A 17,323-nucleotide genomic window follows, 5' to 3' on the forward strand; every position below is an offset into this window, starting at 1 on the left:
TTGTTCTCTGTGATTTTCCCTTGCCAAGCACCGTACCCGGCACAAGCTGGGATCCCAGGACACATCCGCGGGGCGAAAGAACCGTGTTTCCCTAGAACCCAGCCGGAGGACAGCTTAGCGATGTGTCACAGGTGGGGCGCCCGCGTTCCGGGCGGCCGCGCTGGCTCCCCTGCGGCGTGGGTGTGGGGCGAGTGGGTGTGTGCAGGGTGTGCGCGGTAGAGCGCGCCAGCGAGCCGGGAGCGCAGAGCTGGGAGGAGCAGCGAGCGCCGCGCAGAACCCGCAGCGCCGGCCCGGCCGGGCAGCTCGGAGGTGGGTGGGCCGCGCCGCCAGCCCGCTTGCAGGGTCCCCATTGGCCGCCCGCCGGCCGCCCTCCGCCCTAAAGGCTGCGAGGAGCCTAGAGACTGATCTGGAGCGGGAGCTGGAGAGCCGGGCCGAGCCGACGCCGGGGACTTTGTTCCCTCCGCTGAGGGGACTCGGCGACCCTCGCGGCGGCTGGCTCTGGAGCCGGCGCCTGGGCGGCTGCGTGGGATCTGCACCCCCCACTCCCTCCTTAGCTGTGTTCCCGCCGCCGCCCCGCTAGTCTGTGGTGCTGGCGCCTATGGTCGGCCTCAGACAGTGCTCCGGAGGGACCCGGGGAGCTCTCAGGCGCCCGGGTGAGTGGCCAGGCGCGGTTCCCCGGTCCCCCCGACACCCGGCGCCAGCTTTTGCTGTCGCGGCCAGGGCGCGGTGGGGTTTGCCGGGGCAGCGCCTCGAGCAACTGGGAAGGCCAAGGCGGAAGGAAACTTGGCTTCGGGGAGAAATGCGATCGCAGCCGGGAGGCTCTCCCAGCCCCGCGGGCCGGGTGGGAACAGGTGGCGCCGGCCGGAACAGGCGCTTTGTGTTGGGGCGCAGGGATCTGGAGCGGACGGCCGCGCCTCGGTGGGCCGCTCCCTTTCCTCCCTTGCTCCCCCGGGCGGCAGCACGCCGGGTCGGCCGGGTAACGGAGAGGGAGTCGCCAGGAATGTGGCTCTGGGGACTGCCTTGCTCGGGGAACGGGAGAGGGTGGCCACGGTGGCAGGGGAGGCGCGGGAGCCGAGAGGTGGCGCGGGGGTGCCACCAATGCCGCAGGCTGATAGGGATGCTTCCAGCAAGGCGCGTTGGTCTGGGCTAGGGCTTCATTCTTCCGCGGCGTCCCCGGAGGTGGGAAAGCTGGGTGGGCGTGTGTGCAGAGGAAGGGAAGGTGGGGAGGCCAGTCACTTCCGGAGCCGGTTCTGATCCGAACACACCGCCCAGCGTTCGGGGTTGCGGACCTCAGGGTGCCGTGGTGCCCGGCCCCACGTGCGCGCGGGGCTGAGAGGTCGGGGGCGTCCCTGGCTGCCCAGCTTTAACAAAGGGTGCTCCCCTCCACCCCGCGAGATGGGGCAACTCCTGAGACCCGGTCTCCAGCTAGCGGGTCTTAGCGCTGGGGAGGTCTACTTCCTTTTGGGGTTGCCATTTTACTATTATTATTGCCAATTTTTGTTTGTTTGTTTGTTTTCAAAAGGACTGGAAACTGATGCATGAGGGGGCCACGGAGGCACAGGAGCGGTGGTGATGGTCTGGGAAGCGGAGCTGAAGTGCGCTGGGCTTTGGTGAGGTGTGACAGTTTATCATGACCGTGTTCAGGCAGGAAAACGTGGATGATTACTACGACACCGGCGAAGAACTTGGCAGGTAAAGGGGGTGCCAGAAAAGCACGCTCCTGGGTTGTGGAAATGCATAACGATGGGGCCACTGGGTGGTAAACAAATGCAGTTTGAAGCAGGCGTCTCCCTCGCCCTTTCTGGAGATGCGCAAATCAGAGAGAAAAGAGTTACTAACCCAGAGATAAACTGCCTGATCCAAAGGCCTGGGGGTGGAGGAGAGGCAGCCGTTCAGGGCTAGATTATGATGCACAGTGTATTGATCGAGTCCCCTGGACAAGAACAGATTTAATTGTCTGCATTAACTCTTGTCAGCCCTTGGCCTTCCGTGACAACAGGACGAACACTAAGATTATAATTGCAACTGGAGTTAGCTTTTATGTGTGATTTAAACGGAGCGTACAAACTAATTAATAGGCTTTTAAAAATCTTAGTACCTTTCCCTCTATCTGAATTTTCAGTGTAATGTGACCAAGTATTGGTAGGTGGTAAATGGAAACTTGCCAGATGTTGATGTTGCGCTTGGATTTTGAAACTTCTTCCAACCAGGAATTTAATTACCCGGGTTGGTGTTGGTGGCTTTGGTTTCATTTACAATGTTAAATTTTTAACAGATCAATGAGAGTCTAATATGGCTATCTGAATTCAGAGCATACCTCCTTTGCTGTAGCAGCTGTGATTCTCAGGGTAAAATCTTTCAGTTTGTAGGTAAACAAAGAAGGATTTCTTCGGGGGCATCTAAGGGGCTGATTGCTGTTTCCTTTGACTGTGTGTTAGAGTGTTTTGGGCTCAGTCAACTTTAGTAGAAAACCTAGTTTTCGTACCTACATTTAAAACTGAATTTAGAGAATTTGACTGTGGTGTATTTGCATTGTGAGTGGAGCAGGTAAAGGATCTTTAAACAAACAAAATATGTATTTACTTACATGTGCACTGAAATACTTATTTTCCCATATACATCTGATGTCCTGATACAAAGCTTTCTTTTTCTCCACGAAAAGGAAATTCAAAAACACCCACATTCTAGATTACCTAATGAGAATTATGAAAACTAAGCTTAACTGAAAAATTTTTAAATTCAAACTGTAGTGTAGAATTTTTATAAATGTTACTGTAACAGAATATTTCTCTAAATGTTTAGTATCGAGTGAAAACATCAGTGGGGCCTGTACTTAAGAGGAGCTCTCTGTTTATTGATGATCTCGTGAGTAAATAAGGGAAGCTCTTGAAAAATCACATTTCATGGATATGTTTAAGATTGGTTTAACTGGAATTAAGTAACATTCTTGTGGTTTTCAACAAGATGAGTGGGATATATGGAGTTTTCCTTTGGGACTGGGAAAAAAAAAGCAAAAAAAAATTTTAATTTGATTTGCATAGTGTGGTCTGATTATTTAAATGTTGTTAGAAAGAGAAATGACTAAAATTAGTTGAGATTTTTTTTGTGTTATGGATTAAGTGTATTGACCTTTTCATAGGATTTTTTGGTACAATGATGTGTTATGAGAAAGAAATAGAAAAAGAAGCCTCCCTGTGGTTGGTGAAGGGAGTTTGTGCTCTTCATTTCAGGGGCGTGATAATGAGGGAGGCGGTTTGCTTATTTTTCACCAGCACATTGACTCTGTGTACATTTCTGTGTATAACTTTCTTCCCAGTGCGGAAGGCACATCGACAAATTGTTTATTAAATCATTTATGTGACCTAGGGATTTTAAAGAAATGCTCTGAAAAACTGGAAGTCTTAAGAATGAAACGTACATACCCATCTGTCCTGTATCATTGCTATTGTTTTTGCCAAAAACTGAGTGAATGATTGTTTTTTGGAAAATTTTTCAAGTCCTGTGATTTTTATGTCTGCCTTGGATGTAGCCACTTCCTGAAAACAAGTCCTGATGTTAAGAGGGACATGTAGGAAGATGCTGCTTGTGTGACATCATGTGTCACTGAGGGAAGATTGGGAGTGAAGGCAGGAGTTTGGTGGCAGAAAAATGGAAATGGGCAGATATGTGGCACAAATGCAAGGTCATTCTAAACAGTGACTTACTAGCAGACCAGTATCTAAGATTTAAGACTTTACTTGGCCAGACAGGGTGGCTCATGCCTGTAATCCCAGCACTTTCGGTGGCCTAGACAGGCGGATCACAAGGTCAGGATTTAAGACCAGCCTGGCCAACATAGTGAAACCTCTATCTACTAAAAATACAAAAAAAAAAAAAAAAAAAAAATTAGCTGGTCGTGGTGGCAAGTGCCTGTAGTCCCAGCTGCTTGGGAGGCTGAGGCATGAGAATGGCTTGAACCATTCTCAGAGGTGGAGGTTGTAGTGAGCTGACATCGTGCCCCTGCACTCCAGCCTGGGTGACACAGCAGGACTCTGTCTGAAAATAAATAAATAAATAAAGACTTTACTTACATATCTTTAGCAGTCATCTAAATAATAATGATTCACTTACCTTATGAATGTAATGAGACAAAGTCCATAGCTAGGAGGAAAGATGGGTTTTTTAAAAAGTAGAATACAATATTATTATGAATATTATTTTACTATTGGGAAAACTGAAAATGTGTGTATTTGTGTGTACTGCCTAAGACTTCTGGAAAAGCTCTCTGTCAACTGTCAAGAACTTTATAAAGTATTACAACTATTGCAGCAGTGATGGAGCAGGTGGACCACTGGACAGACCCTGGTCCAAAACCTGGCTCTGCAACTTGCCTGTTTTCTTGAACAGGCCATTTACCCACTCTGACCCTCAGGATTTTCCTCTATAAAATGAGAGGTCTAGTGCTTATTTCATGGCTGTTGTAAAAATTAAGTAATCTAACTTGTAAAGGTAGTTTATTGGCAGTGGATAAACAGCTATAGACATTATCTGTAGACTAGCTGAGACATGTGGGTGCCCCAGGCAAGCTAATAACTTGGCCTGAAACTCAATATTCTTAAGTATCTGTTTACCAACTTTGGGAAGGGAGGCCGTATGGGAAAAGGGTTATAGGGAGATGGGTTGCTGACAGCATTCAGCCTTCACTGTGATTCTGAATAATGCCGCCCTGGCCTTGAGCTGGCACAGCCTCCAAGCAGAAGCTAGTCCCTGCAGCAGACGGACTTGTCATCTTTAGAAGAGTATTTGGTAGCCTTCAATTTTGGCTCCTGGAGGCTCTTTAGGGTCTCACCCTCTATGCCAGGAGGCAGAACAAAGAACTGCCTCCATCGTGTTTAACAGTCTGTGAGAGGAGTTCTTATAAATGCAGTTTTCTCCACCTGCTATTACACCGGGTTGTTTTAATGCCCCAGGTTGCCCTAGCATCTCTTATCAGCTGGCACCTTGGGCAGCTGCAGCCTGGCTTGCTCCATTGTTGGGCTCTAGTTACACCCTTGGCCGTCGTTCAGCCTAACCTGTGAGCCTCCTGGGTACCTCTCTGTGTACACTGCTTTCCTGAGGGACTGGCCTTCTTTCCTGGTGCACCATCTGACCTTATATGATCTTAAGACGTAAGTCCCACTTCTTTAATGAATCCTTCCACGATGAGTTTTCCCTTTTAAAAGTCAAGTGACTTTCCTGAGACTTTCTTTGTCCGTGACCGTAGACTGCCCAGTGACATGTTCCATCCTGTTTTCTATTTGTTAGTCTTGTATTAGTCTTTGCAGCCAGCTCGTGAGTTTCTTTGGGGTGTGCTCTGTGGTTTGGAGTTGTTGCAGCCCTTTCTCCCCACGGTGTGCAGTGTGCCCTAGACTTCCAGCAAATTGGTGTCTGTGGTCAGTATGGGATGAATGCATGCCTAAATGAGCTAATGCAGTTTGGCAGGTGCAATTTTGAGACCAGAATGGGGATGTAAACTGCAAACGATAATGCAGATGTTGAGGCTGTTAGAGAGGCAGTGTGCAGTGCGGAAGAACCTCAGGAAGTTCATTTGGAAAGTGGAGAGTTACCTACCCTGGTAGGGTAGGATGTTGTGAGAATTACAGATGTGGCTTTAAACATCTGACATGCAGTCACTGTCTAATAATCTGTCTATCTTTCTAGTCTATGGATAGATATATTACGCATTTACTGAATGCCTACTGTCATGCATCTAATATATATATATATGTATATTTAAGAGACAGGGTCTTACTCTGTTGCCCAAGCTGGAGTGCGGTGGCACAGTCATAGCTCACTGTAACCTTGAACTCTTGGGCTCAAGCAATTCTCCCACCTCGGCCTTTTAAAGCTCTGAGATTCTAGGGCAGACACACTGTGCCTGGCCCCTAATATATTATTTTTAATAACCTGTTTTCTCCATCACAGCATTTACCACATTGCTTAGTAACGGCTTATTTGATGATCCGCTTTCGCCATGGGGCCATTACCTTGGACTTGCTCCTCACTTTTTATTTCTAGTGCTCAGGTTGATGCATGACACTTAGGAGGTTCTCAGTAAATGCATGCTGATAGACTGAGTGGATCAATAGACGTAAAGCAACTTGAAAGAATATGTATGTTTTAGGCCCTCAATAAATGATGGCTTGCGGTGAAAATGAACACTTAGGATATAATGGCTGCAGCTCATCAAAATAAAAACTGCTTTTGTTTTTGCGTTCTTTGTGCCTGCACAGTAATGAGCACAGCAGCCAAAATTTTCAAGCACAAGATCAGTTTTAAACAAAACAAATGAAGTGGAGCATTAAATATGTTACATTGGTTTGGATGGTCATTGGAAGCTAATAACTCAAGTTTAAAACATTCCCCTTTTGGCATAAAATCCATAGGCATTTTAATTGAAGTAAGAAATTGTCATAAGCCCGGGCAGTCCAAGTACATGTCTTGGTTGGGTTACTGTGGATTACAGGAGTTAGTCCTAAGAATCATAGCAATCCTGTGTGGCTCATAGAAGGTGAGAGACTTTCTGGCTTGTTTTTTCTTCGGAAATGGGAACCACAGGCCACCGATGGGTTTCTACATCCTTATAGGACTGTGCTGAATGTGACATTTTTCCTCTTAACGTTTTTGACTCAGAATGCTTTCAGATGTTTCCTCTGATAGGAAAGGGTCCAAAGTTGTAAGAGAGATAAAGTTCTCAGATACATAGGTTAGAAGCAACGGTTAGTGATTTTTAAAGTGTGCACATTTTTTTTTTTTGAGACGGAGTTTCACTCTTGTTACCCAGGCTGGAGTGCAATGGCACGATCTCGGCTCACCACAACCTCCGCCTCCTGGGTTCAGGCAATTCTCCTGCCTCAGCCTCCTGAGTAGCTGAGATTACAGGCACGTGCCACCATGCCCAGCTAATTTTTTGTATTTTTTGTAGAGACGGGGTTTCACCATGTTGACCAGGACGGTCTCAATCTCTTGACCTTGTGATCCACCCGCCTCGGCCTCCCAAAGTGCTGGGATTACAGGCGTGAGCCACCACGCCCGGCTGAAGTGTGTACATTTTAGGAAGGTCTAATTAGTAATCTTCCAGGATGTGGAGGGAAGGCATCATAGTGTTAGTAAGTGGTAGTTTGGTTGACTGCTTGCTTGCTGGCACTGGGAGTGTGTTGCTGCATTCGGGCAGGCATCATTTAGGTTCAAGGCGGCCAGGAGCAGCGTATATGGAGGTGCTTATTGGTTGGAAAGCCCAGGAACATGGAAGCGCACTTCCTGGTCTCCCATGCTGTTTTACCCTAGGCTTGTGTCTCACCCGGCCAATGAGGAGCCTGAAGGCCCCATAACATTGATACGTGCCCCTGCAAAGCCATGAGAAACTCATAGGAAACCTACAAAGATGGATGCCCAGATAAATTCCAGTGCAGTCATCCCTCAGCATCCATGGGGGATTAGTTCCACAACCTCTAGGAACACCAAAATCCACGAATGCTGAAGTCCCTTATATAAAATGGCATAATATTTGTATATAACCTATGTAATCTTCCCATATATCTTAAACCATCTCTCGATTACTTATAATAGTACAATGTAAATGCTACGTCAAAAGTAGCATTATAATGTTTAGGGAATAATAATCAGGAAAACAAAGTCTGTATATGTTCAGTACAGATGCAGTTTTTTTTCCTGAATATTTTTTGGTACAAGGTTGATTGAATCCATGGACGCAGAACTCACAGTTACAGAGGGCTGACTGTAAGTTGTATACAGATGTTTTATCAAGAGAGGCAGCATTATCTCTTCCATGCTTTTCTCTTCCCTCCTAGCAGAGTTGTAATCCAGACCACTTCTTTCCAGGTGATTGGGGGTGAGGGCCTGAGCTGCTGGATATCTGATATCCCTGGGTGACATGGTCAAAGTCATACTGCCAGACTCAGCAGGGAAATGTGTTAGGGACTTTCGTCCTTCATTCTAGCCAGCTACCGTGCGTACCTAACCGTTTGTGTAAATGAAGTAAATATTACTTTAGTAGAAATTCATTTTGGATTATGAAGCAAAGGAAGCCACCTACTGACAAGAGGGGAGTGGTTTCCATTGGGAAAGAGCAGCCCAGAGAGTTCACGGACATTGTTTGTGTATGTTTGGTTTTTGTTTTGTTTTGTTTTGTTTTGTTTGAGACAAAGTCTTGCTCTGTCGTCCAGGCTAGAGTGCAGTGGTGTGATGTCGGCTCACTGCAACCTGCACTCTCCTAGTTCAAGCAGTTCTCTGTCTCAGGCTCCCAAGTAGCTGGGATTGCAAGCATGCACCACCAAGCCCAGCTAAATTTTTTATTTTTAATAGAGATGGGAGTTCACTGGTCTTGAACCCCTGACTTCAAGTGATCCACCGGCCTTAGCCTCTCAAAGTGCTGCCATTACAGGTATGAGCCACTGTGCCCAGCTGGGATTTTGACCTGGAGGAAGCCCGAGTGACCAGCATTGCCTCCCGTCACATTTTTTTCTTCCTTTTTTTTTTTTTTTTTTTTTTTTGAGACGGAGTTTCGCTCTTGTTACCCAGGCTGGAGTGCAATGGCGCGATCTTGGCTCACCGCAACCTCCGCCTCCTGGGTTGAGGCAATTCTCCTGCCTCAGTCTCCTGAGTAGCTGGGACTACAGGCACGCGCCACCATGCCCAGCTAATTTTTTGTATTTTTGGTAGAGACGGGGTTTCACCATGTAGACCAAGATGGTCTCGATCTCTTGACCTCGTGATCCACCGGCCTCGGCCTCCCAAGTGCTGGGATTACAGGCGTGAGCCACCGCGCCCAGCTCTCCCTTCACATTTTATCCACCTGTGCTTGGACAGGTCAAGTGGCTTTCTCCAGAGAGCTGGTTGGTTGACAGGTGGCAAGACATGAACCCAGAATTCTGGGTCAGATCTAGTTTCATTATCTATGCTACTTCTGATTAGGCAATTTTTCTTTTTTGAAAGCTAGATGAAGTTGATATTTAAGAGAGGTGAAGTAGGCAGCCGTTTGATGCCAATTTATTTCAGCATCTTCGTGGAGAGAATGGTTAGGGATAAATAGTAGCTGCTTCATGGAAGGTTTTCGTTCGAAACCCAGCCAAAGGCAACAGGGTCTGCCCTTTGAGCTCAGAACTTTCACAGCCTTTAACCACACATTGGGACCTTCTTTTCCTTTTCCAAATGGCTTGCACCTTGCAGTTTGGAATGCTGTTAACGTGTGGCGTAGTTTTACTCAAGAACCAAGTTAATGGTTTATCTTTTTAGAAAACTTCAAAAACACTTTCATTGTTATTTAACTTTTGAGTAATGTAATGTCTGAGAGTCTTGTCTCTGACCTGTGTGCCTACCTGCCAGTGACCAACAGTTTCTCATTTCGTTACGCAGCTACTAGTCTGGCTTGCTTAGAGTTGGTGAGGGATTGTCTGGGACTTCATTTGGAATATCATATTTAATTGTTTTGCTCTGGTTTGTTAGGGTATATTATCCAAATGGAATGTATCCTTTCTTCACCTTGAAAGCGGTTGTATGGCAGTACCAATTATTTCTAATAAATCCGATGTATGACTTTCGGTATATTTGATTATAAATGAAATTTTTAAAACATGCAGTTAGAAGAGGTTGGAAGAAAAGAGGTTGACATTCAGATTTTTCACATCATCTAACTAAAATGGATTTAAACTAACTTTCTCTAACTAGTAAATCTTTCTTAGGTAAGTGTAGTTGTATCCCAGCTCCAGATTTAGCGTGCTAGGTGGGTTTTTACAAATAAAATGTCTAAAACCTTAAATAGTTGTGTTGTATCTTCTATCCCAGTCAAAAACAAAACAATCATGTGATGGTACCTTACCTCGGGAGATACCTGACAAGTGTGATCCATAGTGACGTGCATTGGTCACTTTGGTCTTCCTTAGGTGATGTTGAAAGCTGGTGTGGCTTGTGGAGCACACTGTGGTCATTTGAGTGTAACATTGCTTGTCTCTGAGAAGTGATCATGTGGCTTTTTCCTTATGTCCCACCTTTCCATGTTTCAGTTGTGAGCTTGAAAAATTTTATTCAGTAACCTAACGTATAATTAGAGATGCCAGAGTGGCAGGGAGAAGAGGGAAGGAGGTGTGGGAGAATGTTGTTGATTTTTTTTTTTTTTTCCTTTATAAACACATACAACTTTGGACGAAGAACATAATGTTTGAGCAAATGAATGCTTGTAAACTGCCGATCTCTGGAGTGTGAAAAGTTTATACTGATGGCGCTTATATTCATAAGCCTGATGGGTTTTGGCTGGGAAATTTGGCTCGAGGTACGGACTTCTTTTGGGACACATTTTATTTTCTGTCAAAACTGCCTGATTACTCTTATTTAGGAAATATGTGATGAATGGAGCTGGCTGGTACATTTTTAAGTACAGTTGATACTGTAAATTTTCACCTACAAGAACTAATTTTCATTGTTGAACAGCTATGTCTTAGTTCATTGGTTTTTACTTTTGAAACTGTATACACTTTTCCTGTTTTGTTTTTTTTTTTTTTGGATATGGAGTCTCCCTCTATCACCCAGGCTGAAGTGAAGTGGTATGCTCTTGGCTCACTGCAACCTCCGCCTCCCGAGTTCAAGTGATTCTCCTGCTTCAGCCTCCTGAGTAGCTGAAACGACAGGCACCTGCCACCACACCTGGCTAATTTTTGTATTTTTAGTAGAGATGGGATTTTGCCATGTTGGCCAGGCTGGTCTGGAACCCCTGATCTCAGGTGATCCGCCCTCCTCAGCCTCCAAAAGCGCTAGGATTGCAGGCACGAGCCACCGTGCAGAACCGACTTTTACATTTTACCTTAAATATATTGTCAGGATTTTTGAGACCTTATTACATCCCCTGACATCTGACCGTCAGTATAGAATTTTCCAGGTGAAAAAGGCATGTAAAGTAAGTCATCAATGCCATTCTTTTTTTCCCCATTCATGAAAATGATTCGATTTTCCTCTGAGCTGCCTGTCTGTGTGTCTCCCCAGCACCTCACGTGTCTGTCCAGGACTGGGCTACCTCTGAGGGAGGATAGGTACACCTAAAGTGATGCAAGAAAAAAAGTGGCAGAAGGATGCAATGGGACAGGCGGGGAGACAAGGTCAGAATGCAGTGTCCGTTCGGTTCTGACGTTTCCACCCTCCTTTGAGAAGTTTTTCTAAATCATTTTGCCTCCTCTGTGTAAAGCTCAATTCTTTGGGCCATCTGTGGTTTATGGGTAAAGCAGCAGAAATGTGTGTCTCTGGGAAAGTGATGAAAGGCTGTAACCTTTGGAGTGTAATATTTAATAGACTTGGAGTTACAAGCTGTTTGGCTTTATAAAAACAAAGCTGCAGGCGCTGCAGGTATCTATATCCTGTAGAGAATAGACTTTTAACAGGGACTGCGGACATTGGAGATGCTCAGTGGTACATAATACACAGAAGAGCCGTCCTTAGGAATTCGGTAATGCTGAAAGTGCTAAAAAGTTATTTATTACCTTAAAAATAATATTTCATTGGCCTATAATTCAGTATAATTGAAATCAGAGCTTGACAGCATTTTCTTCTGTGCACTTGGGATGGAAACGTAGAAAGTTGTCTTCCTAGATGTTGGCTTTGCCACTCAAAGTCTCTATGATCCATGTGTGAACTGCTGGGAGCAATGCCAGAATCTCTCACGGATTTCATTCTCAGGAGCTCGTCTGGCGTCGGAGGATCACGGTTTCTTTTCCTTCTCCACCGCAGCATGTGGAGGAGACCCCTTCCTCACTTGCTCCATCCTTTGCCATGCTCGGAGGCAGTGGCACGAGCGAGCCCACAGCCAGTCCGCTTTTGCCCTTTTTCTAACCAAGTCACCATAGATGGTCTAAACGGAAGATACTCACTGTTCTTCCATTTAGAATCGATAAGGGTGTGCTCTGGACTCCATCGTATGTTCCATTACGCACAGCCGCAGGCATCTGATTCAATTGTTTGGGAGAGGAAGTGAATTAGCACAAGTGGAATGTTTACTGGATGGAGTATTTTCAGTCCATGCCTCCCTCCCCACCCCATCGTTGGCTGGAAGAAATAAGAACGCTTGACACATACTGGAGTGGACAGAGTATTGTCAGCCTCGTGGCCATGGAGTCTCTTCGTTTTGTTCATTATTTGGACATTGAATGAGTAGATCCTGTTTCAAGACTATTACTCATTAATATGAACCATCCTTTTGTAGGTCTTGTGTTTAGAAGCAACATTCTGTTTGGTGTAGATAATTTTTATCTGCATTGAGAGAAGTTATAGTAACCTGGAGAATGAGAAGGAAATACATGTACAAAATGGCCTGACCAGTTTATCCCGACAACCTCTCCAGAACATGTCCTAGGCTACTCTACCAGGATGGCTCTTGCTCCAATTTCCTGTTTCCTTAACGACTTGGAGTAGATAACTGGCCACTGGCATTCTTTGACAGGGGGCTTATGGGTGAGATCTTGGCTCCTATGGACTGTGAGTTTTTTAAGGGTAGAGAACATGGCCTTTTGTCTCTGGTGTTGGTTGGGATTAAGCTGAGTGCACAGTAAGCCTTGTTTATTTAGTTGCTTATAAAGGTGCATATACGGAAATTAGAATAGCGTTTCAGGGCTTTGCACCCCAATCCCTCTCTCCACAGAACAAATTAGCTGTTACTTTGGGAAAGTCACTTGACTTCTGGGAGATTCAGTCTTTCTCATCTGTAAAATAGGGATAGTCATCATCGCTGCTTCATAAGGTGGTGGTGAGGATGTCTGCTATGTGTCAAGTGCTAGGCACAGTACTAGGCACACAGTAAGTGCTCGAGAGGTGGAGGCTGTTTAACAAGACAGAGCAGGAACAGGAGAGAGAGAGGAAGAGAGACAGTATAACATGCTTCTGAATCTGTGTTCCTGGGTCCTGCCTCTTCTCCATTCATTCTTGGCCTGTCCTCCCAGAGGCAGAGTGCAGGTAAGGGCTCACTTCTCTTCAGCTCCATCCTTCCTCCCTCTCTCTTCTCTGCCTGTCTCTCCTTTGGCTCAGCCTGCCTGGTGGGCTCATTCTGCCAAGTTTGCCTTTGCTTATCTGATCCATTTTTCTTTTTTTTTTTTTTGAGATGGAGTCTTGCTCTGTCACCCAGGCTGGAGAGCAGTGGCACCATCTCAGCTCACTGCAACCTCTGCCTCCCAGGTTCAAGTGATTCTCCTGCCTCAGCCTCCCAAGTAGCTGGGACTACAGGCATGTGCCACCACGCCCAGCTAATTTTTGTATTTTTAGTAGAGACGTGGTTTCACCATGTTAGCCAGGTTGGTCTCAATCTCCTGACCTCAGGTGATCTGCCTGCCTTGGTCTCCCAAAGTGCTGGGATTACAGGCATGAGCCACTGTGCCCAGCCCTGATCCATTTTTCTAGGTATGCCTACCTCCTTTTGGCTGGACTCAGTTTATATGGTGGGCTCCCTTGGTGAGTCCACCTGATTATGTGCTCATTAGATGATGCTGAGAGTTCCTGAGAAATATATTGACTAGGAATTTAGCTTTTGAAAGTTGGCTGCTAAAGGCAGAGCGTCAAGGGAAAGTCCCAGACCATGGGAAAGGGAGGGAAACACTTCATGTTAAGGAGGATCTATTAAGATGGAAAGAGACGCAAAAAAGGAAGCAGACACAACTACAAGCTGCTCCATATCCAGGAGGAGTTAGCTGCTCAGCAAGAAGACTGCTCGGAAATGCTTTGAGGGGTATCATCCTAGTGTTATAGGGAACCCGAGACTATGTGAGCACATACATTCGTGTTTTTAATGCAGTGTGCTTCAGTTGCTGAGAGGTAGATTTTATTTTTCTAGCTTGCTTTTTAAATGAAAAAAACATCTTTTACTTATTTGTTTGCTAACTTTTTAGAGACAAAGTCTCACTATGTTACTCAGGCACAGTGGTGTGATCATAGCTCACTGCAGCCTCAAATTCCTGGGCTCAGGTGATCCTCCCGCCTCAGCCTCCTGCGTAGCCAGGACTGTAGACATGTGCCAACACACCTGCCTTAAAAGCCATCTTAAGTGGCCAAATGAGACACTGGGAATTTGATTAGGGATACAAATAATTGATTTTTTTTCATGGATCTTTAGGGAGAAAGGAGTCTGAGGTGAGTGTGGACACCTGAGACCCTGCCCAAGAGAAGCCTAGTGCAGCATGTAAGACAGACCGCAGATCCTGAAGCTCCATTCAGTTCTGACACAGACCAATTTAAGATGTGAAAATGAGTGTTTTGCCGAGCCAAAACTGTCCGTGCCAAGAGAAGCCTATTAGGTTGGTGGCTGAAAGGCTGGATTGTTAGGACAGACTGAATGGCAAGGCCCTGCCAGCTGCTGTGGGTAAATGCCCACTTACATGTCTAAGTACTCATCCTGTTTCCCTGGAGTAGGGTCTGGTTTGTTCAGGAAACATGGCTGCTATGCGAGAGGCTGCTTTCTTTTCTTTTTTTTTTTTTTTGAGATGAAGTCTCACTCTGTCACCCAGGCTGGAGTGTGATGGCACGATCTCAGCTCACAGCAGCCTCCACCTCCTGGGTTCAAGCGATTCTTCTGCCTCAGTCTCCCGAATAGTTGGGATTACAGGCACATGCCACCACACCCAGCTAAATTTTGTATTTTTAGTAGAGATGGGGTTTTGCCATGTTGACTGGGCTGGTCTCGAACACCTGACCTCAGGTGATCTGCCTGCCTTGGCCTTCCATAGTGCTGGGATTACAGGTATGAGCCACCACGCCCGGCTGAGAGGCTGCTTTATTTTAAAGGATTCTTTCTTGTTCTTTGGGCTTGTTGGGTGAGTATATTTATTTCGTAAAAATAACATAAAACTGACAAAATCTGAAAAGGAAAATGCTTGGAAATTGGGTCTATAAGATGAATTTAGGTAAAACATCAAGGGAACTAACAGACAATAAGTAAGCTATAAACAGCTACCATAAATAGGTTGTTCAACGAAACTATCATTTGAACTGTAATATTTGTCCATCTTTTTTTTAAATAATTTTTTTTTGAGATGGAGTCTTGCTCTGTCACCCAAGCTGGAGGACAGTGGCACAATCTGCTCACTGCAACCTCTGCCCCCCGGGTTCAAGTGATCCTCCTGCCTCAGCCTCCCAAGTAGCTGGGATTACAGGCACCTGCCACCACACCCAACTAATTTTGTAGTTTTAGTAGAGATGGGGTTTCACTGTCTTGGCCAGGCTAGTGTTGAACTCCTGACCTCGTGATCCACCCACCTCGGCCTCTCATAGTGCTGGAATTATAGGCATGAGCCACCGTGCCCAGCCATATTTGCCCATCATTTATTCATTCCTCAAGGGCTAGTTGAACATCCAAATGAATTTCCTGCAGTGTTAAGCAGGGCCCTTTATCTCAACAAGCTTCTAGTCATGTAGGATAGACAGACTTTCACACAACCAACAGTATTAGAAACCCTAAATAAGAAGTGAGATGAAGCATGGAAAAATGTTTTTTGGTGTTCAGCCAAGGAGAGATGGTTCTGACTTGGAGGTTTGATTCCTTTATTCAGATTCTTGTGGACAACATAAAAATGTAAGCAGGTGGGTGCAAGTGTGTGTGTGTGTGTGTGTGTGTGTGTGTGTGTCTACCCTTTTCTTCCTTGGAGAAAACTGGAAATCATACAAGAAAGAAGTGGGGACAAGGAAACCAAGATTTGCTAGGAACTCTAGACCAGCAGCTGGAGGTAGATATTGTAATTCACATTTTACAGATGAGAAAACTGAGGTTCAGAAAGGTGATTAGCCTTGAATAGTGTGTTGAAAATGCTGGAAGCAATAGTTGGACTCCCAAGCTGCTAAGCCATATCTAGAAATAGGGTGTTGTTGGGTGGTACAGCTCATTTTGTGACCTGTTCCTCTGTCACTGTCTTGGAAGGGAAGTTTAAAGAAGTTTAAAGTATCTAGCGCAGTGCTGGGACATTTGACGTGTTCAAAGCATGTTTTTCTCCTTGCCTTCTCTAAACCAGGTGTTCTCAACCTCGGCATTAGTGACAGCCTGTTCTGGGTAGTTTTCTGCTGTGGGGGCTGTCTTGTGCATTGTATTTTAGGATAGGATATTTATAATAGGATGTTTAGCAGCATCCATGGGCTCTACCCACTGGATGCCAGTAACAGCCGCCTCCTCACACTCTTTTTTGACAGCCAAGAATGTCTCCAGACACCGCTAAATGTGTGCCAGGGGCCAATTCTCCCACCCTCCAGTTGAGAACCACTGGGTTACAAGATCAACAGTAATCGGTCTTGACTGCTGGTGTAGGGAAGGAGGAGTCTGCACCCAGTGGGCAAAGAAAATGCCCCTGAGCTTCCTGTGGAATGAGCTGAGAGAAGATACTGACCCTGGGTGTCCAGAGCTGGGGAGGAAAGAGAATAGGCTGCCTCTGAGCATGAGGTCTAGGGCCGTTGCTGTTTTATCTGCTTTGTATGGACTGTCCCAGGAGTGCTTAGTTTCTTGTGTGCCAGAGATATGGGCTGAGACAGGCAATCAGTATGACCTGGAGAACCTGCTGGGGAGACTTTTCCCTCTCCATTCAGATAGCCACTGCAATTCCACATCTATTCATATAATCACTTCAAAGTATCATTCTCTTCCTTACGACTAGAAGCTCCTGTGATCTAGGTCTGTGACTTTGTTTTCCAGTTGTTGAATTGAGCACAAGAACCAGCCCCAAATCGAACATTTGAGTGGGTGATGTGAATGAATGAATGAATGAATAGAAGGAGGGTTCCCATTAATTGCCGGATTGAACCAAGCCCCACATGATTAAATGTAACAGATATAAAGACGAAGCCAGACGATTAAGTTGGAGAGAAAAAGCAGTTGCTCGAATGCAGCAGCAGGGAGGCTTGTCATGACAGTGTCCATTTGGAGAAGAGTCCGAGAGCTTTGCTAATTCACACATGTCCACGGAGCCCACAGCCGCGTGACTGAGTTAAGAAGAAAATACAGCTTTTGTCTATTCCATAGAAATTGAATGTCCACAACGGGAGTTGCTGATTTCTCTGTTTTGTTTTTTGTTTTTTGTTTTCTTTTTTCTGAGGTGATTCTGCATCTGGGACATGAGAGTGTTCTGTTCTGGAGACACAGTGACAAACTTGGGGGAGTCCAAAGAAGGCAGAGGTCGGAGAACCCCAGTATCTCATGAATAATGTATTTTACTTAGCTATGGAGTCAAGCACCATGTGCATCTTTTTGTGAATATTACTGCATTTAATTCCTCAAAAAAGCCTCTTATGGGAATCCTCTTATTTTAGGGCTTGGCGGACTTTTTATGTCAAAATAGTA

At 45.7% G+C, this 17,323-nt stretch overlaps 1 protein-coding gene across 4 annotated transcripts in view; it reads left to right on the forward strand.

Annotated features, from left to right (window-relative positions):
- Positions 1–216: 216 nt before the first annotated feature.
- The window catches only part of DAPK1 (death associated protein kinase 1), a 209,765-nt gene continuing 192,658 nt past the window's right edge, over positions 217–17,323 (forward strand). Inside the window, exons 1-2 of one of the 4 annotated variants that reach the window (XM_039474785.2) lie at positions 217–309; positions 1,523–1,692. In XM_039474785.2, the coding sequence (XP_039330719.1) occupies positions 1,631–1,692 (62 nt within the window). In that variant the 5' untranslated portion in view covers positions 217–309; positions 1,523–1,630. The other 3 variants (XM_039474784.2, XM_003941136.4, XM_010351875.3) reach the window with 3 other exon arrangements.

The sequence above is a fragment of the Saimiri boliviensis genome, chromosome 2, assembly GCF_048565385.1.
Source record: "Saimiri boliviensis isolate mSaiBol1 chromosome 2, mSaiBol1.pri, whole genome shotgun sequence".
In the NCBI taxonomy this organism is placed as follows: domain Eukaryota; kingdom Metazoa; phylum Chordata; class Mammalia; order Primates; family Cebidae; genus Saimiri; species Saimiri boliviensis.